The 20,446-nt window shown below is 34.0% G+C and overlaps 1 protein-coding gene across 1 annotated transcript in view; it reads left to right on the top strand.

The window, feature by feature from the left end:
• LOC128986893 (uncharacterized) overlaps positions 1 to 20,446 on the top strand; it is a 50,505-nt gene that overhangs the window by 14,679 nt on the left and 15,380 nt on the right. The window contains exons 7-19 of the mRNA XM_054407499.1: positions 3,460 to 3,689; positions 5,668 to 5,770; positions 6,347 to 6,477; positions 6,764 to 6,892; positions 8,007 to 8,174; positions 8,787 to 8,952; positions 9,452 to 9,567; positions 10,451 to 10,546; positions 11,303 to 11,513; positions 11,957 to 12,137; positions 12,880 to 13,063; positions 13,275 to 13,470; positions 14,122 to 14,309. Coding sequence (XP_054263474.1) covers positions 3,460 to 3,689; positions 5,668 to 5,770; positions 6,347 to 6,477; positions 6,764 to 6,892; positions 8,007 to 8,174; positions 8,787 to 8,952; positions 9,452 to 9,567; positions 10,451 to 10,546; positions 11,303 to 11,513; positions 11,957 to 12,137; positions 12,880 to 13,063; positions 13,275 to 13,470; positions 14,122 to 14,309 — 2,099 coding nt within the window. The remainder of the gene's footprint in view (positions 1 to 3,459; positions 3,690 to 5,667; positions 5,771 to 6,346; positions 6,478 to 6,763; positions 6,893 to 8,006; positions 8,175 to 8,786; positions 8,953 to 9,451; positions 9,568 to 10,450; positions 10,547 to 11,302; positions 11,514 to 11,956; positions 12,138 to 12,879; positions 13,064 to 13,274; positions 13,471 to 14,121; positions 14,310 to 20,446) is intronic.

The raw sequence follows: 20,446 nt of genomic DNA, 5'->3' as shown, positions 1-20,446 counted from the left end.
TTCTTAAACTTATGATCATTATCAATATTCTTTATCCTGTTTGGTAGCTTATTATATAATTTTTTACCAAAATACTGTGGCAACTTTTCAAAGGAACTTAATCTATGAACAGGAAACTGGAAATCACTTCTGTTCCTAGTCTGATAATTAATTGTGAATGTGTTGATCTTCCATTAACATATTAAAGTTAGATTTGACATAAAACAGACATTTACTAATGTACATAGATGGTAGTGTTAAAATTTTGAGTTCCCTAAAAATAGATTTACAGGACGTTCTAGGTTTAGAATTTGTCATGATTCTAAGATACTTTTTTTGTAATTTAAAAACAGACTCCATACCTGAACTACCTCCCCAAAGTTCAACACCATACTGCATTGAAGAAGCGAACAATGCATGATATACAATCAATCTCGTCTGTAAGTCAGTAATTTTTTGCAGAACAAACATTTGAAAACAAAGGGAATTTAATTTTTTTTTTCAAAATATCAATATATGTTTTCCAGTTTAGTTTTTCATCAACCTCGAGACCCAAAAACTTTGTTGACTTTACAATAGGAAGGTGATCATCATTTAATATTATTTGATTAAGATTTTGTTCCTGTCTTCGTGTAGTGCTAAAATTGATTACATTAGTTTTGCTACTATTTAATTTAAGACCATTGGCCTTGAACCACACTTGCAAATCTGTTAGGGAATTCTGAATAATTTGCTGTAAATCTAAAATGTTGTTTGATTTAAGAATGGCTGTAGCATCATCTGCATACAGAACAATTTTGAAATCAAAATTTTGTGCTAAATCGTTTATATAGATTAAAAACAGAATAGGACCAAGAATTGAGCCCTGGGGCACGCCCCGCGTTCCTTTCCTCCATTCAGATTTAAAAACCATATAATTTTTTTTTATAACAGTTCTGTGGTGTCTACCAGATAGGTAACACTTTACCCAAGATAATGCGGAAGAAGAGAAGTTGTAAACTTTTAACTTATCAAGAAGAATATCATGTACCACACAGTCAAAAGCCTTGGATAGATCGCAGAACACACCAGCTGTGGTCTGCGATCCATCCAAGCCCTCTGATACACACCTGATTAAATCTGCTATCGCTAAAACTGTGCTCTTATTTTCTCTAAATCCATATTGTTCCTTGATAAATAAATTATTGTCTTCAAAAAATGATAAGATTTGTTTATTAGCTATTTTTTCAAAAACCTTTGAAAATGCAGGAAGCAAGGACACTGGCCGATAATTGTTAATATCCAATTTACTTCCTTTTTTAAACAATGGTTTTATTTCTGCATATTTAATTTGGTAAGGTAATATTCCAGAAATGAGTGACTGATTTATAATGTTTGTTAATGGTTTTGAAACTTGATTGGCAATCTTTTTCAATAAAAACAAAGGAACCTCATCCCATCCTGAAGATCGCTTGTTCTTCAATGATTTGATTATTTTATTAACATGGTTTTCATCTACTGGACTGAAGTGAAAAACTGGTAAACTTTGACTCCAGTCATTATTTTTCATTGCAAATCTAACTGCCATTTCCCTTGATGGTGAAATCTCATTCTCTAAACAAATGTCAGTAAATTTATTGTTAAAAATATCAGCTATTTTATTTCCATCTTTTAAACACTTATTTTGGAAAACAATGTCTGAAAAGCTATTTTCTTGAGTTGCCTTTAAACCTAATTCTCCATTAACAACTGACCACACTGCCTTACTTTTATTGTCTGCTTTCTCTATAAAAGAGGTGTTTGCATTTCTTTTCGCCCTAGAACAGACAGCTTTGAAATTTTTCTTAAAAACTTTACAATACTCTTTAAAGGCATGGTTATCAGATTGTTTTGCTAAGGCTTGCAATTCTCTGTTTCTAACACTTAATTCTCTAATCTCTGAATTTACCCATTTTTTTCTGTTGTTTTTTTCGGTGTCCTGCTTTACAAGTTTTTAGTGGAAAATGGTTCTCGAAAATCATCTTAAATCTAGAAAAAAAATCATTAAAATTACATTGAACTGAATTATTTTCACTAAAATTCCAATTTTCCTCATTTAAAGTAGCCATAAACTGATCAATTTTTTTGGCTGAAAAAGACCTACTATAGCTTAGTTTCTTAAAATCAACAGAGTCACCACTAAATTCAATATTACTATCTAATGTAATAAATAAAGCTCTGTGGTCAGATACTCCTAATTCCATATTTAAAGTTTGGTGTTGTTCAACTCTCATATTAATTAATACATTATCTATAGCCTACAGGTATTAGTTGTAGGTGTTATCCGTGTTGGCTCAAAAAAAGTTTCCTTAAATCCAAATTGCCTAATTATGTTAAGAAACGAATCTTTGTGAGTAGGGTACCTACAGTTATCTAATGTATCAACATTAAAATCTCCAGCGATATAAATTTGTTTTTTTTTTAGTTCTTTTCTTAGCAACAATAGCAAAGCTTCTAATTTACAGAGAAAATTGTTAATATTAGCCCTATCTGGTGTACGATATAATGATATTACAATACTTCTTAGGCTAGGTATTTCTATTGCACAACCTTCAAACACAGCTTCTTCAAAATAAATATTTAAATCATCTCTGTTTAAAAAAGCTAAATTATGCCGAATAAGAATACATGTACCACCATGAGTATCCTGTGATCTACAAAAGTATGTTGCTAGTTTATAATTAACCAATGTATTCAGGAGGTTAACATTAGCTGTATCCAGAAAATGCTCATTTAAGCACACAATATCAATGTTTGTATTTTCTAAAAAAATTTTTAACATATTAATCTTGAATGTTATACCACCCTGTATGTTAAAATGCATCAACCAAACATTTTTATTATCTTTAAAACAAGCAGTATCTAAAGGACTATCATTATTTTTTCTATTGTGTAGCTCTGTTACTAACAAAGACCAGTTATTTCTTAAGCCAGGATCAGTTTTAATTATTAAAAGCCCATTAAGAGGAAAGTGGAGGCATTGGGTTCAGTTTCAAACTATTGAAAACTGGGATTATTATTCACAGTTATTTTTTATTCACACCGTTACTTTCAAAACATAAATTGTTATCAGAACCTTCCCATCCTTTACTTTGATTTGTAATTGTACACCACAGAAAATCAAAACTAACATCTAAGCATCCATTCCACTTAGAAGAAGCAGGTGAAAAAATATGACACCCATGTGTATTACAATCAAATGATTATTTTCTGGTCATTTCCAGTATAGACAATTGTTTGTGTGACGTAATATGGGCCGAAGAGATGATTGTGCCCCTCCCCCTCCCTCGCGGGGGAATTTTTCTCTTCCTTGCGCTCTAAACAAACCTAAATTCCCATTTACTACTTAAATCGGCCCTGGGTATGGATATCAAATCAGTGAACACGGAATAACATATGTTATTTTGTGTTCACTGTAGCAAATATATTGTCACTTAAACCTGTATGTATGTTGTTTTTCAGGGATAATGAAAGACCAGCCATCTCCTGATGTATTTATCGATGTCAGTTCCGTGGCTTTTCTAAAAGCTCATTCATTTTATTCTGGTTCCTGGTATGTTGGGGCAAACACTACCCTATCAGATGCCATTACTTTCTTCATATCAGTTGCAAATGAAAATCCAAAATATTTCTCTTACTTTCAACAAGTTGCATGCCATATTGAAAAAGTGGCTAACACACCAGTGAGAAATGTAAGTAAATTCAGAATCAAATCAAAGTACAGCTTGAAATACTTGTAAAAGTACTGCATAGTGCATGGTAGAAGAAATTAGAAAAATCTTGTAAGTAGGTAGGCTAAATAAATATTTTTGTTTGGAACCTCTTTCAACTTTCTTACAGAACAAACAAAAATAGTGGTGCAGCTTGTTTAATACAGTAACATATTTTTCCTACAGTCACCCGACAAAGTTGGCTTCCTTGTACTGTTTATAGTACAGAAAGCTGTTAATTGCTGCATATTTATACTTTGCCGTACGGTTTATACTTTGCCGTACGGTTTATACTTTGCCGTACGGTTTATACTTTGCCGCACATCAGGATTCCAACGAAACAACACAAAACAGCGTGGTTCTATTATGCACGTAATCCGTGTAAGCTTGGAAATAGGTTGGCAACACTTAAAGATAATAATACTATGAGCAGCTGATTGACTATTATAACTAAGATTTAACCTGTCATTTCGTGTTTATAGTTTCGGTATTTCTGAACTTTCTGGACTTTTCTTTTAAACGTTTTTAAAACGTTCCTACGATCTTAATAAACAAGAAAATACCTTTAAAGCATTTTTTTAGGCGCGGAAACCACTTCAAATTACAAAAACATACGGAACTATATTCTCAAAACGTGGAGCACATTTCTTGCCGAGGAAAAATAGCGGAGTGATACGGACCGCGGGTACTACTTTCTCTAGGGCACCATTTGTGTTGCCAGCTGAACCTAAAAACGTGTTGTATAGTGTTTGAAAGACTAATTATTTATATGCTTTATAGTGACTGTAGGAAAAGTATAATGTGTAACACGAGTGAAAAAGGCCTTTGCTGCACTCGAGATCATTCCGCACTCGCCTGCGGCTCGTGCGTAAACATTGCTCTCGTGTGCAGCAAAGTGCCACTTTCACCACTAGTTACACAAATAACTATGTCATCACTCTGTATTCAAAAATAGCCCATTTCAATACAGCTGAGATCTTTGAAAAACTTCAATTTCCATACACCAAAAACAAATAGTGATCAGCTGACTTTTCCTGACATAAACATTACTTTTGCTACATAAACATTACTACACAAACAATATGCCTGACATCAACAAAGTTACAATCAGCTGAATTTTACACTAAATTGTACAGCTGTATTGTGTTTATATTAGAAAAATGAATAGATTACGGAATATCAGATAAGTTTTCAAGTTTGATGAAGTAGTTTTTTTCATCGTGATAAAAAGTATCATTCAATATTCGTCACGAAAGTACCATTTCGTGACTAGTAGTGAAATATACTATTCAAAATCTGGTACAAGAAAAATGGGCAAATATGATTTTTATATAATTTACAACTCTATGAGTATGAACGCCAAACTAAAGGATCTTGGATGTACAGTAATTTGAATCACCATATCAGCTGGATTGGTTGATTTTGTGTTGGAAACCCTTTGATCACTTCATTGAACACATTTCTATTCTTCTGAATCTCTTGGATTTGTGGGACCTCTCTCTTCGCTTTCTTAGAAACTCTTTTGACATTATTGACAGTGACAGACACATAAATTTGTACAGTGATATTTCTGTGCTGTTTATGTTATTTGTATAGCAACATGTTTCATCCCCTCCTTTAAATAGCAATAAATAAAAAACAATAATGTAGTAATTCTTGTGCATCTAAAAGAAAAAAAAAATTACGAGGGATTTGGGCGTAATGTGTACAGTACCAGTAGGCCTCTTCCTAGTGTATATGTATATGGTTCCCAAGAACCGCCCTTGGAAATTTGCCCATCATCCATGTTATTAAAAGCAAGATTCAGGTGCATGAATTTAAATTCTACTGTACTATGCTACCTAAATGGTTTCATGGGTCAATAAATATTCCGTTCCAGTAGTTGAAATGTTGCCATGTCTTGTAGCAAAAATCAAAATAACAAATAAAATACATTTGAAATAAAAAAAACTTTTTTCAGGTGGGTACTCTGGCTGGAAACTTGTCCATCAAACACCAATGGAGAACTTTCCAATCAGACATCTTCTTGATCCTTGAAACTGTTGGTGCATTGCTCAGCGTCAGTAAGTACTAAGGATTTTGCTTTGATTAACTTAGCACTTAACACAGTGTTGATGAGTAAAAAAAGGAATTAGTTAATTTCATATTTGTTTATTTTGAATACAAAGATTCATAATCTTCAGTCCAAATAAAAGTATGGCTCTTTATGATCTCATAGTTGCCAAATCTAAACTAAGTTAAATGCAAATTTTAGCTTTGTTTACCTAATAATGGGCAAACTCTTTATTTCACCAATATTATTTAGAAGCGACCCTTAAAACCAAGCAAATTTTCCTTAGTAGTTTTATAATGGAAAATATATTTTTTTAAATCTAAATTTATGTTATCAAATTGTGACTATTTTGGCTCATTTTAAGATTATTATTACGTAAGATTATTATGCTGTACAGTAGGATAGTATGCATAAACTTGAAACTAATTAGTTTTTCATAGAATTAAAAAGAAAGTATCATATTTATATCACACTTACTTTGCTTTCCCAAAATCCTTATGCTGTACAACTGCAAGCAAGGATTGTTTGTTTGATAGAATAAATTTCTAATTTTTCTCATACCTTAGATGACTTTTATTCATCCCAGGGGGAGAGCGGGGGACCATCAGTGTGATATCAATGCCTGAATACCTAGAGACCAACATGTACAAGAAAGTCATCTTGCAGATCATTTTCCCATCACTCGACAATACCTTTTACATCTACAAATCATACAAGGTATCTATGCATTTACTAATGTTTATAGTAATTTATTAACTTACATCAAACAGGTGTAAAAACTTGGATTATAAGTATAATCTAGCCATTATTAATACTCCATTGCTTATTTGAAAGATTGAAAGAGAGATTGAATCCCTTATTGGAAAAAATATTGATTAGGGCAGCTTTGTGAGTTTGAGCTAAGTTGTCCGAGGCATTTACATTTTATGAAGTTTTCAATACACTTATTTCGCTCTATATCTTCTATTTTGAATGTAAGTGCAAACATTGCTTGTTATTTCAGATCGCCCCACGAGCCCAGAATGCATTAGCTTTAACAAATGCAGGATTTTTGTTCAAAATCGGCAAAAAGAACAGGCATTTAGTTCTTGGGAAGCCACGTGTTATTTTTGGAAACATTAGTGCTCAATTTGTAAGTATTTTATAGTTGGTTTTTATATTTTTAATTCACACCATTACTCTTCCTTCATTCATAGTTGGGGGAAAATACACACCTAGGTGGGTGGGTTCCCTATCTCAATTGATAATGAATTATTGATGATAGCCTAATGATTTTATTTAAGTAAAAGGTTTTGGTCATAGTATTTTTAATGAGACTTCATTCATCACAAAGCGAAAAACAAGTTTTGTAACAACAACAACAACCATAATTAGATCTTATATTTATTTGCTATATCAACCACATTATTCATATTTGAAAAGTAACACTTATATCTAAAGATGGCCACATAAAAAACCAGAATTATTGTTTTGAAAAGTTTTTAGTAACATTTTCTTTGAGTTTAGTAGGTAATAAACCAATAAACCATATATTTCAATTTATTGTATAAAATAGTAGTACCGGTAGTTGGTAAATGAAAAATGTGTTGTACATGTATTAAGAATGCTATCCAAATACCGGTACTTCAAGTGTTTGTACTCCAACATTTTGCCTTTTGGCCTACTCTAATTTGTGTTTAGGATTCAAAGGTAAATTGAATTGAGACAATTGTGTCTCTTATTTTAATAAATCAAATATAGACATTGATCGGCAAGAAGCACCTTTTTGGAATGTACTAAATAAAAACCAAATACTTCCAAATTTTACCATTTGTCAATGGAAAATGTATTGAACTTTGATAAAAAAAATAGCTGAAATTCCGAAGTTTAAAAAATTCTAAACAATGTACTGTGTATAAAGATGTTACAGTATATGGGGTCATGGAAGATCATCGTGAAACTTGCAAAACTTATTTTAAAATTCCAATATTCAGTCATATGTTTTGATTTTGAGTCAGTTTAGCCGTGATCCGTACTTTTGTTTTAATTTTATTTGAAAATGATTACCGTATAGGATATATTCTTGCGAGAATGTACAGATACCTTTGATAGCTACTTAGACATAGAAAAACTCTGTGATTTTAACAAATTTTAAATTTTTTGTTAACCTAAATATTATTACTATTTTAAGTTTTACAGTGTTAAAAAATTTGGAAAAAATTCTCAAGGAACACAACTGAGATAATGAATGCTTCTGTGTTATAAAGATTCACGCTGCTCAGCTAGAGGATTATCTGGCAGGTCGGAGCTTGTTGGAGCCAGCAACTCTACGAGGAGCTCTGGATATCTTGGAGAGAGAGGTTCATCCTGACCTAGGACCTACCGAGCCTCATCCAGAGTACCGTAGGAAGCTCACTCAGGCCTGTTTTTATAGGGTACTGTACTTGCTTCAATACCATATTTTGCATCACAACTTCATATATTTTACATTTTGAGATAGGATTATACAGGTGGTTCAACTATGTGAGTCCATAAATACAGTATTCAGCAAGCAGTAATAAAAGCTAGAAGTTTAAGATGTCTGAATTGTCGTTATACATTCTTACCAGCACGTTCTCCAAGATTTCAAGCAAAGCTGATGACAATCTGGCACTGAACCACTTGATCATTTTCCAAACAACTGGTTGTGAACATAAAGTTTATGACTTCTGATCTAGAAGCTCAATATTGATAATATTGTTTATTCCTTTTATAATCCTTTTCTAATTTTCCATGGTTGTTCAATCATAAAACACATATTATTGTTGAAAAACTATCATCCAGAATCCAGAGAATCCAGAAAAAGTTAGATCACTTAGATAAGGAAAACTGACTCTATGTTGAAGATCTCCCTTCACAAATAATGCCACAGTTTTTACCTTTATCAAAAGTTGTTTTGTGTATTAGTAGGTACTTTTTTTGTAGCGATTTAAAAAAATCGCATGATTCTTTATGCTACTGAAAATTATTAATTTCCTCAGTAAATAGGTCGGCAATTCTGTTTGTAGTTTGTGCTAAGTGTCACGCCTGATGCGGTGTCGCCTCATTGTCGCAGTGGTGGGGAGGATATATCTCGACCACTGTCCTCAGGCCAGCAAGAGTTTGACACTGACAGTTCCAGACCACCTCTTTACCAACCTTTCCCTAAGTTGGACTCTCTTCTGCAGTGTTCTGGTACAGATATGTTGCACTATCATGTTTTTCAATTTTAAAAGTACAAATATACAAGCTTTAGGGCTGATCTACGTATTATGTCTGAATTTAAGTCACTGTACGTAAGATTATTATGAAACTTATTTTTTCCAACAGTGATTTGGATTTTATTAGATCCTTATCCAATACAAATGGGGAGCGAGCTGGTATAGTGGTTGAACACGATCCCCACGGTACCATAGACTCAAATTCCCACCAGTCACCATTGGGTTTTATTATCTATGTGATAATGCAGCGACCCTATAGGACCTGTATTAAGTAACCTTGCAAACTGGAAGGATTACCGTGTCTACTGAACCCTTAATGCAATTGTTGAAAATATGAAAATCGATAAAGTTCCTGAGCCCATGAAATAATCACAAAGTAAATCAATTTAATTGTTTATTGTAGGAGTTGGTTCTGCTGATTGGGGTGTTTGACTGACCCAATACTATGAGTATAGATGTATCGGTTTGAACAGGTGAAGCAGAATATGTGTTTGATATTCCAACCACAGGAGATGAGGTTTACGCAGCACTAGTCATCACTAAGCTGGGACCTGCAGACTTACTGGGCCTGGATGCAAACGAAGCTCTTGTAGGTATTCAGTAGCTATTCAGTACAAAATCAGCTGTACTCGGACTCTATGTATGGTATAATCACTTAGGCTACTCCGTAGAAAATGTTGTCTTTGGCTACAGTACGAAGTGAGGTCAGAAAAATTCAAGCTTTGCAGATACAGCACAATGCAATGCATTTTAATGCTAACATGCTTTTTAAAATAAATCAACGATGGGTTGGTTGGACTGGTACCTTTTATACATATAGGACTCTGGTTTCCCTTCAAAACGAATAAATCTTTTGCCTGAATATCGAGGAAAAACACGTGATGTAAAGAGGGTATGAATTGATCCCAAAATATTTCTAAAACTCAAACGAAAGGGCTTGAAATAATTAGATTCTGCAAGTGTTTTAAAAGATTAAGTATTTTTTGGATAGTATACAACTAGAAATGTTCACTCTATTATTTAATCTCCATTGTGACTGGTGATGATTCCAGTATTATATTGAAATTAATCAGCTTTTACGACCTATTCATCATCTTACATGTGAATTAGTTCTAGTTGTATCATTGGGGGGAGCGAGCTGGCGTAAAGGTTATAGCGTGGGACTTCAGTCCCTGAGGTCCCGGGTTCGATCCACGCCAAGTCACCAATGGATTTTATCTAAGTGATAATGCCGCAACCCCTAGGTCTAGCCTGAAGTAATGTGAAAAACAATCCCAGGCTCGTGCCTAGCGTCTTAGGACAAAAAAAAAAGTTGTATCATTGACCATATGGGTATGTCCAAATATTTTTTTTAAGAAACTTTAGATGTTTAATTTAATAGCAAACGATCCATCATTTGTTGATTAAAATTTAGATGTCTATCCATTTTTCTTTTTTTAATTAAATATTTTTGATTGTATGATATTTTTCAGAAAATACCGGGTGTATTAGCTTTCTACTCAGCAAAGGATATTCCTGGAGAAAATACATTCACACCAATAGACCCATTCATTCCAGAAACAGAACAGGTAGTTCAATGAAATTGAAATTATATCTTACACCATAAATTGGGGACCAATCTATAATATCCCTCAGTTACATGAGTGAAAACAATTAGAATGATAGGTAAACTTAGAATACCAATTAATTAGTCTATGTTTTTAGGAAAAAGCATTTAGCTTGAATTAAATAAATTTATAGGATGGAGAGGACACAGCTAACTCACCTGATGAAAGGTTGCAGACGAGTCAAAGAACACATAAACACATAACATAAACACATAAACATAAAGAACACATATGTGTGTGTTTTGTGTTCTTTGACTCGTCTGCAACCTTTCATTAGGTGAGTTAGCTGTGTCCTCTCAATTAATTAGTCTATCATCTTTATTTTATTATGTTTGTTCTACTACTTTTTTAAATTACTTATTTATCTTATTGTTATTTTATTTATTCGTTTATTTTGTAAAGCAAAACTCTCATAATAATTAAAACAATTAATTTTTGAATAGGTAGTGCTGTTACTTGGCAGTAAACATTTAAAGCAGTACCTAACAGCTTATAGAATGGATTTTAAAATTGAAAACTAAAGCCTAAAAGGGGGAAACAAAAAATGTATTGCAGTTTTTACAATTATTAAGAAAAATATTATCTTATAATTCTAAATAAATATTTTCTTCAGTAATCCGGTTTACTCAGTGTGTAAAATATCATATTTTATTGCAAGAACTTTCATTCATGTTATATTCAATCAATGATTCTAATTTAATTTCAAATTTGTTTAAGCTGTTTACATCCAAGAGGAGCTTGTATGCTGGACAACCGGTGGGAGTGATAGTAGCTAAGACCCAAGAACTAGCGGACCATGCTGCAGAAAGAGTACATATTTTGTATGGAGGAATACAAAAGCCACTTCTAGATGTGAGGGACGTTGTTAGAAATAAAATTACTTCTAGAATCACCCAAACATATGAGGGGAAAGCAACAAAGAGGAAAGGTCAGATAAGTTTATTTACTGTTAGACATTGGTTAATGTATGAATAGAGTCACAACCCATGATTTGAGAACCTCTACTCTGATATACTGTCGAGTAATATTTTATTTTATGTTATTTCATTTACATGCCTCAATACAGTACAAACCATTTACATTAAAGCAGTTCATGATGCACTTTAAATATCTTGTTCGTATATTACTCTATTTTGCAGACAATGCATTTTGTAGAGTTGTTTTTTGCTACACTTGTGACAATGACTATAATTAATTGTGTCACGATAATTGTAATAATTGCAGCTACTATACTGACATTAAAAAGTTAGATCTTTAGATTGTACTGCATCTTCAAATTTAATTCCCTATTAATACGTTATGAACTCACCAATGTGAGTTTTAAAAACTGTTACACAATATATTATTAAGGATTTTTTTTCTGGATTGCAGATGATATCAAGAAGGTGGTGAAAGGAGATTTTAAGCTGGAGACTCAGTACCACTTCACCATGGAGACTATGTCATGTGTGGTAGTGCCGGTGGAAGGGGAACTTGATGTTTATTGCACGTCACAGTGGCTTGCGAAAGTCCAGGAGACTATTGCCTTGGTACTCAACATGCCTGAGAATAAGTCAGTAACCCCTTGCAATATTGCAGTTGATTGTAGCGCTTAGATGTTGGAAAACTGATGCTTTGAAACTCTATGTTTTGTTCAAGAATAAATTAAATACGAATTCATGTAGCTGATAGCATATTTGTTGTTGTTAGTGAACAACATATGCCAGTGGCATTTTGAAAGAAGATATGTAAATGATGATAGGTATACTGCCATGTCACACTAGACTAGCAACACACCTAATTTTCCGTGCAGAAAACAAACACAACGGGAGATGTTTTTAGTTAGGGAAAATATTGTCCATACTACTTGATCAACGTAGGAAAGAAATCAGGACAGAATGATACAACTGCCTCTGTCAAAATAGCTCGGCAATTTTATCTACAGCAGAAATGTGGATAACCGTGATTGGCCGATACCAAGCACAGACTCATTTTATCTGCCTCTCACCTCTTGTATTATATTAGTAGACCCTACCTATGTAAATTTAATACTACCTACACTAATCATACGATATTATGTAGATAACCAGAATATGAGTATCATTCTTTTGGTCTATATAATTACAAAACTGAGAATATAAATGTAGTTCTTGACTAGGATAGTGACCAATTACAAGCAACAGGTTTTCCAGTCCTGTAACTAGAACATAGAGTTAACACCCACTTACAATTCATATAAAACATGCATATTTTTGTGCTTTGGTCCTTCAACAATTAGTAATCATTAGCATTAACAAGTTTATGTTGCTCCACAGGATCAATGTGAAGTTACGTAGAGTGGGGGGAGGGTACGGTCAAAAGTTGACTCGCAGCAATATTGTAGCAGGCGCGTGTGGACTTGCAGCTCACCTTTTGCAGCGACCTGTACGGATAGTGACCAAGCTGGAGACTGTCATGGAGGCAATTGGCAAACGCTGGCCTTGCTGGTTCAACTACCAGGTAAGATGATGATTCTTAAGACAATTGTTGTCATGTTGTATGGCATGATCCACAGCTGGCAGAAATCAGGATTGTTGAAATCAGGATGGGTTCGGACATTTTAAATCACATCTCTTTATCATACCTTTTATCATTCTTATAATTTGGTATGATAATTGACCTTGGATAATGTTGTAGACTTCCTATCTTATAGACCACAAATAATTTTCAGGTAGGTGTAAATGATGAAGGAGAGATTCAGTATGCAACAACAAACGTGTACAATGATGCAGGGTCTTCATCAAATGACTCTGTCTCTGAGTTTGTGTCTCCTGCCATCGGCAGTGTGTATGACTCATCCACCTGGACCACTATGCTGTACAATGTCAAGACAGACAAGTCTACAACTGCGTGGACCCGAGGCCCAGGTATACCTCCAGAACATACCTAAATGAAAGCTTAGGTTTCAGATATAATAGATTCCATATGTCACTATTAAATTTAATTTTGTCATTGGATCACTCGGAATCATTAAATTAAATGAAGGTATGAAGAGTGTAAAATACCTAGTTGCTAAGATTTTGATGCAAGAAAAGGTAGTTTAAATTCCGGGATGCCAAGTTGATTAATTGGATATCCTAAGGAACTCGGGACTAACCCAGGAACAAAGGACGTACATTGGATTTCTAAGAAGCCAAAATGATTTCTAGGAGGCTAACTTTATTTCTGAGATGCTTTACACTCTTTTTAGGATGCCCACCTGATAATTTGAGTATCTTTTCCCACTTGAACAGCTAGTAGGCTACTCGTTAATAAAATTTGCTTTCGGCATAGAGCTATAATATATGATGAATCGGTTGTCAGATTAAAATGCTTTATATTAAGCACTATTTTAAAACATATCTATGCTACTTTTAAGTTGTACAACACATTCTACAAGTTTTATGGTTTTTAAATGAAGGTTCTGGAATTTACCTTATGATCATTTAATATTTTCAATTGAGTTCTAACTTCTAGGTACTTGATGTTTTTCAGATATTATAGTATGTATAAACATCTTTATTGTTGGGCCTGTCAAGGTACCCTGGAAGCAGTGACAATTGCTGAGACAATCATGGAACATGTAGCTCATGAGATTGGGAGAGATCCACTGGATGTTCGAATAGCCAACATTGACAACAAATATCCCGTACTGAATTTGATCTCTCAACTAAAGGAAAAATCAGACTATGAATCACGGAAGAAGGGTGTTCAGGACTTCAATAAAGTAAGGGTGAAAAGACACTATTACTATAAAACTATGCTACAATATTTAAATAAATTGGGTGTTGGAAGAATCCAAAATATAGGTACCTATCTCTAAAAGTATACTATAGAATGAGCAGTAATTCCAAAGCTGTAATTTCCTGCTGTAATTTGAAGCTGTAATTTTCAATATTGAGATATAGAAAAAAATATGTTTGCATGAAAATGTCAAATTTCCTCCCTTTCATAATGATACTACTGGCAAAATATTAATTTTAGATCTCGGTACTTAAATAATATTATTGGACCAAATAAAGGAAAAAACTAAATACTGTTTGGTGGCCCAACCCCCACAGTGGTAACGTCACAGACTTTGGGTCCAAGGAAGGATATTTTGGGTTCGGATCCTGCCACTGCTTTTTTATAAGTGTTCATCTTTGCATTGTACCTGCTCACCCCTTGCATACTGTTCAAAATTAACAGTTTAAATTATTTTGCTAATAAAACTCATGTTCTTTCCTTTACATTTATTTTTAAACCAATAAACCAGCTGACCAAATCTATATAATTAATACGCTACATGAAACTGTCGGTTGAACTCTTCCGCCATTTCTTAACCGATTTTATCCATTGACGTCTCATTGGAAAGAGCGTGTCGCGTAGATTTGCAAACTGGCCTTACATTTTTGAAAAAGTCCCTTTTGCTCTGCCCCCAGTGGCTTTGAAAGTTCCCATGTTATCCTTATGAAGAACATAATTGTTTACATTTTGATCAGCTGTATAGTTTAATTGCTGTTATTTATTTTTCAATTCAATGAAACGCATTGAGTACATTTATTTACCATTTGAGTTTGTGTAAACATAACCCCCAAGACGGATCGTGTTAGTATGGTTGTATCTTAAATTTGTGTATTTATCGTTGTTTTGTGTCACTATATTATTTGTTGTTTTATTCTTTTAAATGCCACCGACGCGACGACAACGACACATATAAAATAGACAGGAGGTGTAATCGTGATAACGACCGCAGCTACAGAACGGTGGCGCGTAATAGGCTTAACTCATCACAGTCATTACCTGACCCTTAACAATCTCAACTATTAGTTTACTTAACACTACCCCAAATCTACTTTTCGTTCTCAATTGGCCCTCTATCAATGACCTGTGTTGTCTGTAAAGCGAGGCATTTTTAGAAGGAGAAAACCGGCCGGAATGCTTTAGGTTTATCAATAACGAAGATAAACATGGTCTGAGTTACACACCGTTAATCTTTGAGTTGACTCTTTTAAACTCATTGTAAATATGACTGTTATTCGTTTTGAAATAACTCCTGTAATACTTTGCAATTGCTCGAATTCGAGCAACATGTGCGCTAGTTATTATTAAATTAGACTGAATCATTGTTCCATTGCATACTAAATATTCATTCAGCTTAAAATATTATACTATAACAAAACTATTTAACATTTCTCCGGGCCACAAGATTTTAAACATTCAGTTTTACATATTTGTTGGTAGGTCTTCTGAAAATTTCTTTATTTAGTTCAGACGTCGACAATCTTGACTTTGCCACTTTTGCCAGGATAGGTAGCTTCTTTAACCTTTTGACAACATGCCTCTTGAATCTGTGTTCCTCGTCTCCTTGAGTATAGACAGTTGCTTCTGAACTTGGTGAAGGTCACTAGTCTTGAAATCGTACTTTCCGTCCGGCTGACCAAAAAACTGTCTGTCCGTCTCAATCCATTTGTAAGCTTTCAAGAAGTCATTCAGCGTATTCTTAGCACTGCCAGAGTCTGACTTCAGTTTAATGATCTTGTGCTGCAACTCTATCATTTTCCGCAGCATCTCACTTTCCTTCTCTAATGCTGCTTTGTCTTTCTGTGTTACTGTATTTTCATTGTTCATTTTTGACAAAATATTTTTCTGATCAATTACTTGCTTATGGAGCGTCTTAACATCTGTATGAGCTTGATTTGCTTGCCCGGTTTGTTTTTCAAGCTCTTTATTATTCAGTTGTTCATTGGTAGCCACACATTTTTAGATTTCTTGCTGTTCGTTTTCAATGCTCTTTACCAATTCTTCAATTTCTGACCTTGACGTTACAAACTCCTGCTCTTTTTCCTTCCACTTATTTCTGCTTTCCTCTGCCTTTTTCTGTAATAGTTTATTTTCTTGTTCTGCAGATTTTAATTCTTTTTCTCTTCGTTTTTTTACATCTTTTACTTTAGCTTCCAGCTGCTTAACCTTTTTTGAAAACTTCTTTTCTTTTTTCTTGCACTCACTGACTCTCATGAACAATTGTATCCTGGTCTTCGCCATTTCTACGTCTGCTTGTCTGATCTCTAGCCTTTGGTTCAGGGAGTAGTGCTTGTCAGCGTCCTTATGAATTGTCCAGATCTTCTGGTCGATGTTTGCATATTCTGTCTCAAGCTGGGACGAAGCCTTCTGACTCTCTGTGAACTCTAAAATTTGCATAAACACTGATCCTCCTCTTTTAGGTGCATCTTCAGATAACATTCCGCCAGGTTCAGCGAGGTTTCTGTCCAAAGTGATACATTTCTCCCTGCTACAGTTGTGGTATGTAATCTTGGTGGCAGTAGACATCTGGTCACACTCAGACACTTGACCAAAGATCCACTTTATCACTGGCTGACTTAACACAGTACAGCACTTGCCTGTACCAACCAGGCTCTGAGCTGTATCGTAATCCTCCCTTAGACTATTCTCCAGTATCTTCTCAGAATTGGTTTGATGGACATAAATTGAATAAGATGATGAGCAGATCTGCTGCGTATGCGATTTCATGTTTTCTGAACTGGAACAGAATACTTATCAGGCTATTGAATAAATTTGGTCCAGGTAGTAGACAACTGTTCAGGCTCTTTCCATGTGATTTTGACGCAGCTTTAAACACAAAACGGAACTTGACTGGTTTTCTGGGATTGTAGACAGGAAAGTGAGGAAGGTACCAGGTTTTCTCACTTTTGTTCTTCACCTCATCCAAATTTAACTTTTTTGCATATCCCTTTTCAGCATAACTTGCTATTTTCTGATGATATTGTTGACATAGTTTTGGGTCCTCTTTCATTTTATTTTCAACGTAGTTAAATCTCTTCAATGCAACGGAACGACTTTCTGGTAACCATGGTTTGTCTTCTTTCCATAACAAACCAGTTTGCCAACAACCATCTTCTGTTTGTGAACAGGTATTTTCCAATATTTTTTCTGCTCTAACCTCTTCATCACTTTTATTGGATTCCTTAATCGGGCAGTCGATAAAATCCCTCTCAAAACTTTCTTTAACTAGTGAGTTAAGCTCCAACATATCTGAATTTGTTTCATGTTTAAACAAAACAAAGTCGTTGTCTATACGAGTTTGATAGTTTACATTTCCAGTAGGACCATTTATCGTCCAACCTAGTTTCGACTTCAAAGCAATCGGTGCATTTGTAGGTCCAATGATTACTTTCAGAGGCACTGTCAAATGTACATGTTCATGTCCAATCAGTAGTCGTGGACGACCACGCTGAAACACTTCTTCAGGGATTTCCTGTAAATAAGACCATTTATTTTTCATTTGTTCTGAATTCATAGACTGTATTGGTAACTGCTAGGGGTGTGCGATGCATCGAAAATGCATCGAAATTTCGATTCGATTCGATTCGATGCATCGAATCGCGATTCGATTCAGTGGTGGTCAAAAAACGATTCGATTCACGAGGGAGTCAGTATCCATATACGAAAAACGCCTGCAGAAAGTCAATGCAATACCCGCAATACAGGAGCGCGTTGCTGTTGCGTCTCCTTTTCGAAGGCGTTCTTATTTAATACATTCTTTGCATTAAATATAGCTTTAATTGTTTTATATTTTTTTGTTTTGACATTGCAAATGATTAGAGGTTTGTTTTTTGTCTTGATGTAAGCAGTGTGTGAACTATTTTACTACTGTGAACCTAGCCAAAACAAGGTAGGTTACTCCAAAATCATTTTAAAAATAAGTAACTAGTAAGATTAATGTTATAGACTGATTCATTTGGTATTTTTGTTAGGTGTCTGCCGGTCCCCGTCCCCGAATTTTTGTTGGGGCAAAAGAAAAAAAAAAGAATAATTTATTTCCAAAGAAACACTCTTATATTATTATATCTATTATTACAGAGGAATTAAAATGTTCAAATGAGAATTAAAAATTAAGTTGGCTCACGACCTTTAAGAATAAAGACACAACAGAGCAATTGCCGCACTGCCACTAGCCAGAGCCAGGTCTAGTCGTCTACTGATAAGAGTAACAAGACAAAAGCCGTGACGCAACACTAACAGTGCAAAGAAAACAGTCAAAAGAATAGAAAGACTATTTATCCAGACATACTAGTATAATCATTTATTGTTTATTCAATACCTAATTAAAAATATATTTTATTATTTTACATAATAAATTATAAACAAAATAAATATCTGATATAGTGAACAGATCTGTATCTTGGTTAGATGGGGTTAAAAAAATATATTTCTAAGATCCAATACAATATTTACAACTCACAAATTACATTGAATTAATTTCTTTGAAAATAATCTCTAACAGTTTTGTGTTTTTGAATAAAGAAATATATTTCTTTGTCTCTACTTCCTTGTTTCATCACTTGCATTTTGTCAGCAATTGAAGCAACTGGGTAGCAACCGGGTGGTGTAAGAGGGGAGGGGGAGGGTCTATGACCTTGAATTCACACATCGTTGCCCGTTGCCCGGGCCTGGCTGGTGAGACTGATTCATTGTTTTTGTTGACATACTACTACCCTTCCTTAAGAGAAAAAGGCCCTGCTGTTCCAAAAACATTGAGGGTAGTTTAAAAACATTGACCTGTGTTGCCAAGGGCACTAGGCTAGAAGATAGCATTTAACTTTCTTGTCTCTTGATTTAATATTATTTTAATCTTCTATATATTATTTAAGAGTTACTTTTCGGGTACCTAATTAGTTGTGATATTGTTTGGCTTTATTTTATGGATTTTTAATTCTTTTCATTCATTAGCTATCAAAATCAGTTGTTTTAGGATTTTAATCTCTTGCAGTAGGTCTATACTACTGTATGACATGATATGCATTTTTTAGTCCTTATTAATTATACCATAAACAATGTTTGTATGTTATTTACTGTTTTTGAGTTTTATAGGAAATTAGTTTACACAATATCTTTTCTTCAATGAGTTCTCCACTTGACATGTTGCTTCTAGCCTATTACTATTTTAGGCCCTATAAAAATAATGCCTATGTAAAGCTGTAGGCCTACTGATGCCAATAATAATTCTTTATTTATGATGATGTAACAAATAATGTAAGTGTGAGGTTATTATACTAAGGAGGTTAGGAGGCAGGGAATGAATGATACATATTGCATGGTGGAAACATATTATTTTTATTTTCTTCTTGCTTGCAGTCCTGAAGCCGGTCCACAGGCCCTAAACTTGTGATATGTAAATTTCTTTTTTAATGGTCTTTTTATATTAAGTTCCATTCAAATTTGTTGTAATTTAGCTACCGGCACCTATTTAGTTATTTAAACAGTTATTAAAATGAGAATGAATGTCTTGATAAAAAAAATATTTTCTTCTTTCTTGCAGTTGAGCCAATTCAAGTAAAAATTATGAAATAGGCAAGTAAAGCAGCTCACTGGTATTTCCAGCAGTTATTCTAATACATATGATTGAAAATAAATATTTTTTCACCTAAAATTCATATGTTAAGTATGAAATAGGCCTAATACCACATCAACAAAAATTTGTATTACACAAATGTGATACATTTTAATTATTGTTAATCCACTCAATTGACAATTATGAATAGAAAAATACCGTATTGCTTCGAATCGAGTTGCATCGAATCGAATCGAAAATCTTTTGAATCGAATCGTTGCTTCGAATCGAAAATTTTTTGCTGCTTCGCACACCCCTAGTAACTGCAAGGCTGTCAAAGTCTTCACGTTGTTTAGAGTCAAGTGTTCGCCTGTATCTCCTATAACTGTCAGTGTTACAGTCTGAGATTCTTTTTCTGTATAAACAGATCCATCTGTCCAGGAGAAAGATACAGGTTTAGTAGGTCCATCAATTTCGAGTTCTTCAACCAATCCCTTTTCGATGACAGAAATAGTTAAACCGTCATCAATTAA

This window comes from Macrosteles quadrilineatus, unplaced genomic scaffold, assembly GCF_028750875.1.
Source record: "Macrosteles quadrilineatus isolate MER2022 unplaced genomic scaffold, UCM_ALF_1.0 Scaffold_1__1_contigs__length_201487025, whole genome shotgun sequence".
NCBI lineage: Eukaryota > Metazoa > Arthropoda > Insecta > Hemiptera > Cicadellidae > Macrosteles > Macrosteles quadrilineatus.
Note: the sequence above shows the minus strand (reverse complement) of the source record. Positions and strands in the feature narration are given on the sequence as shown.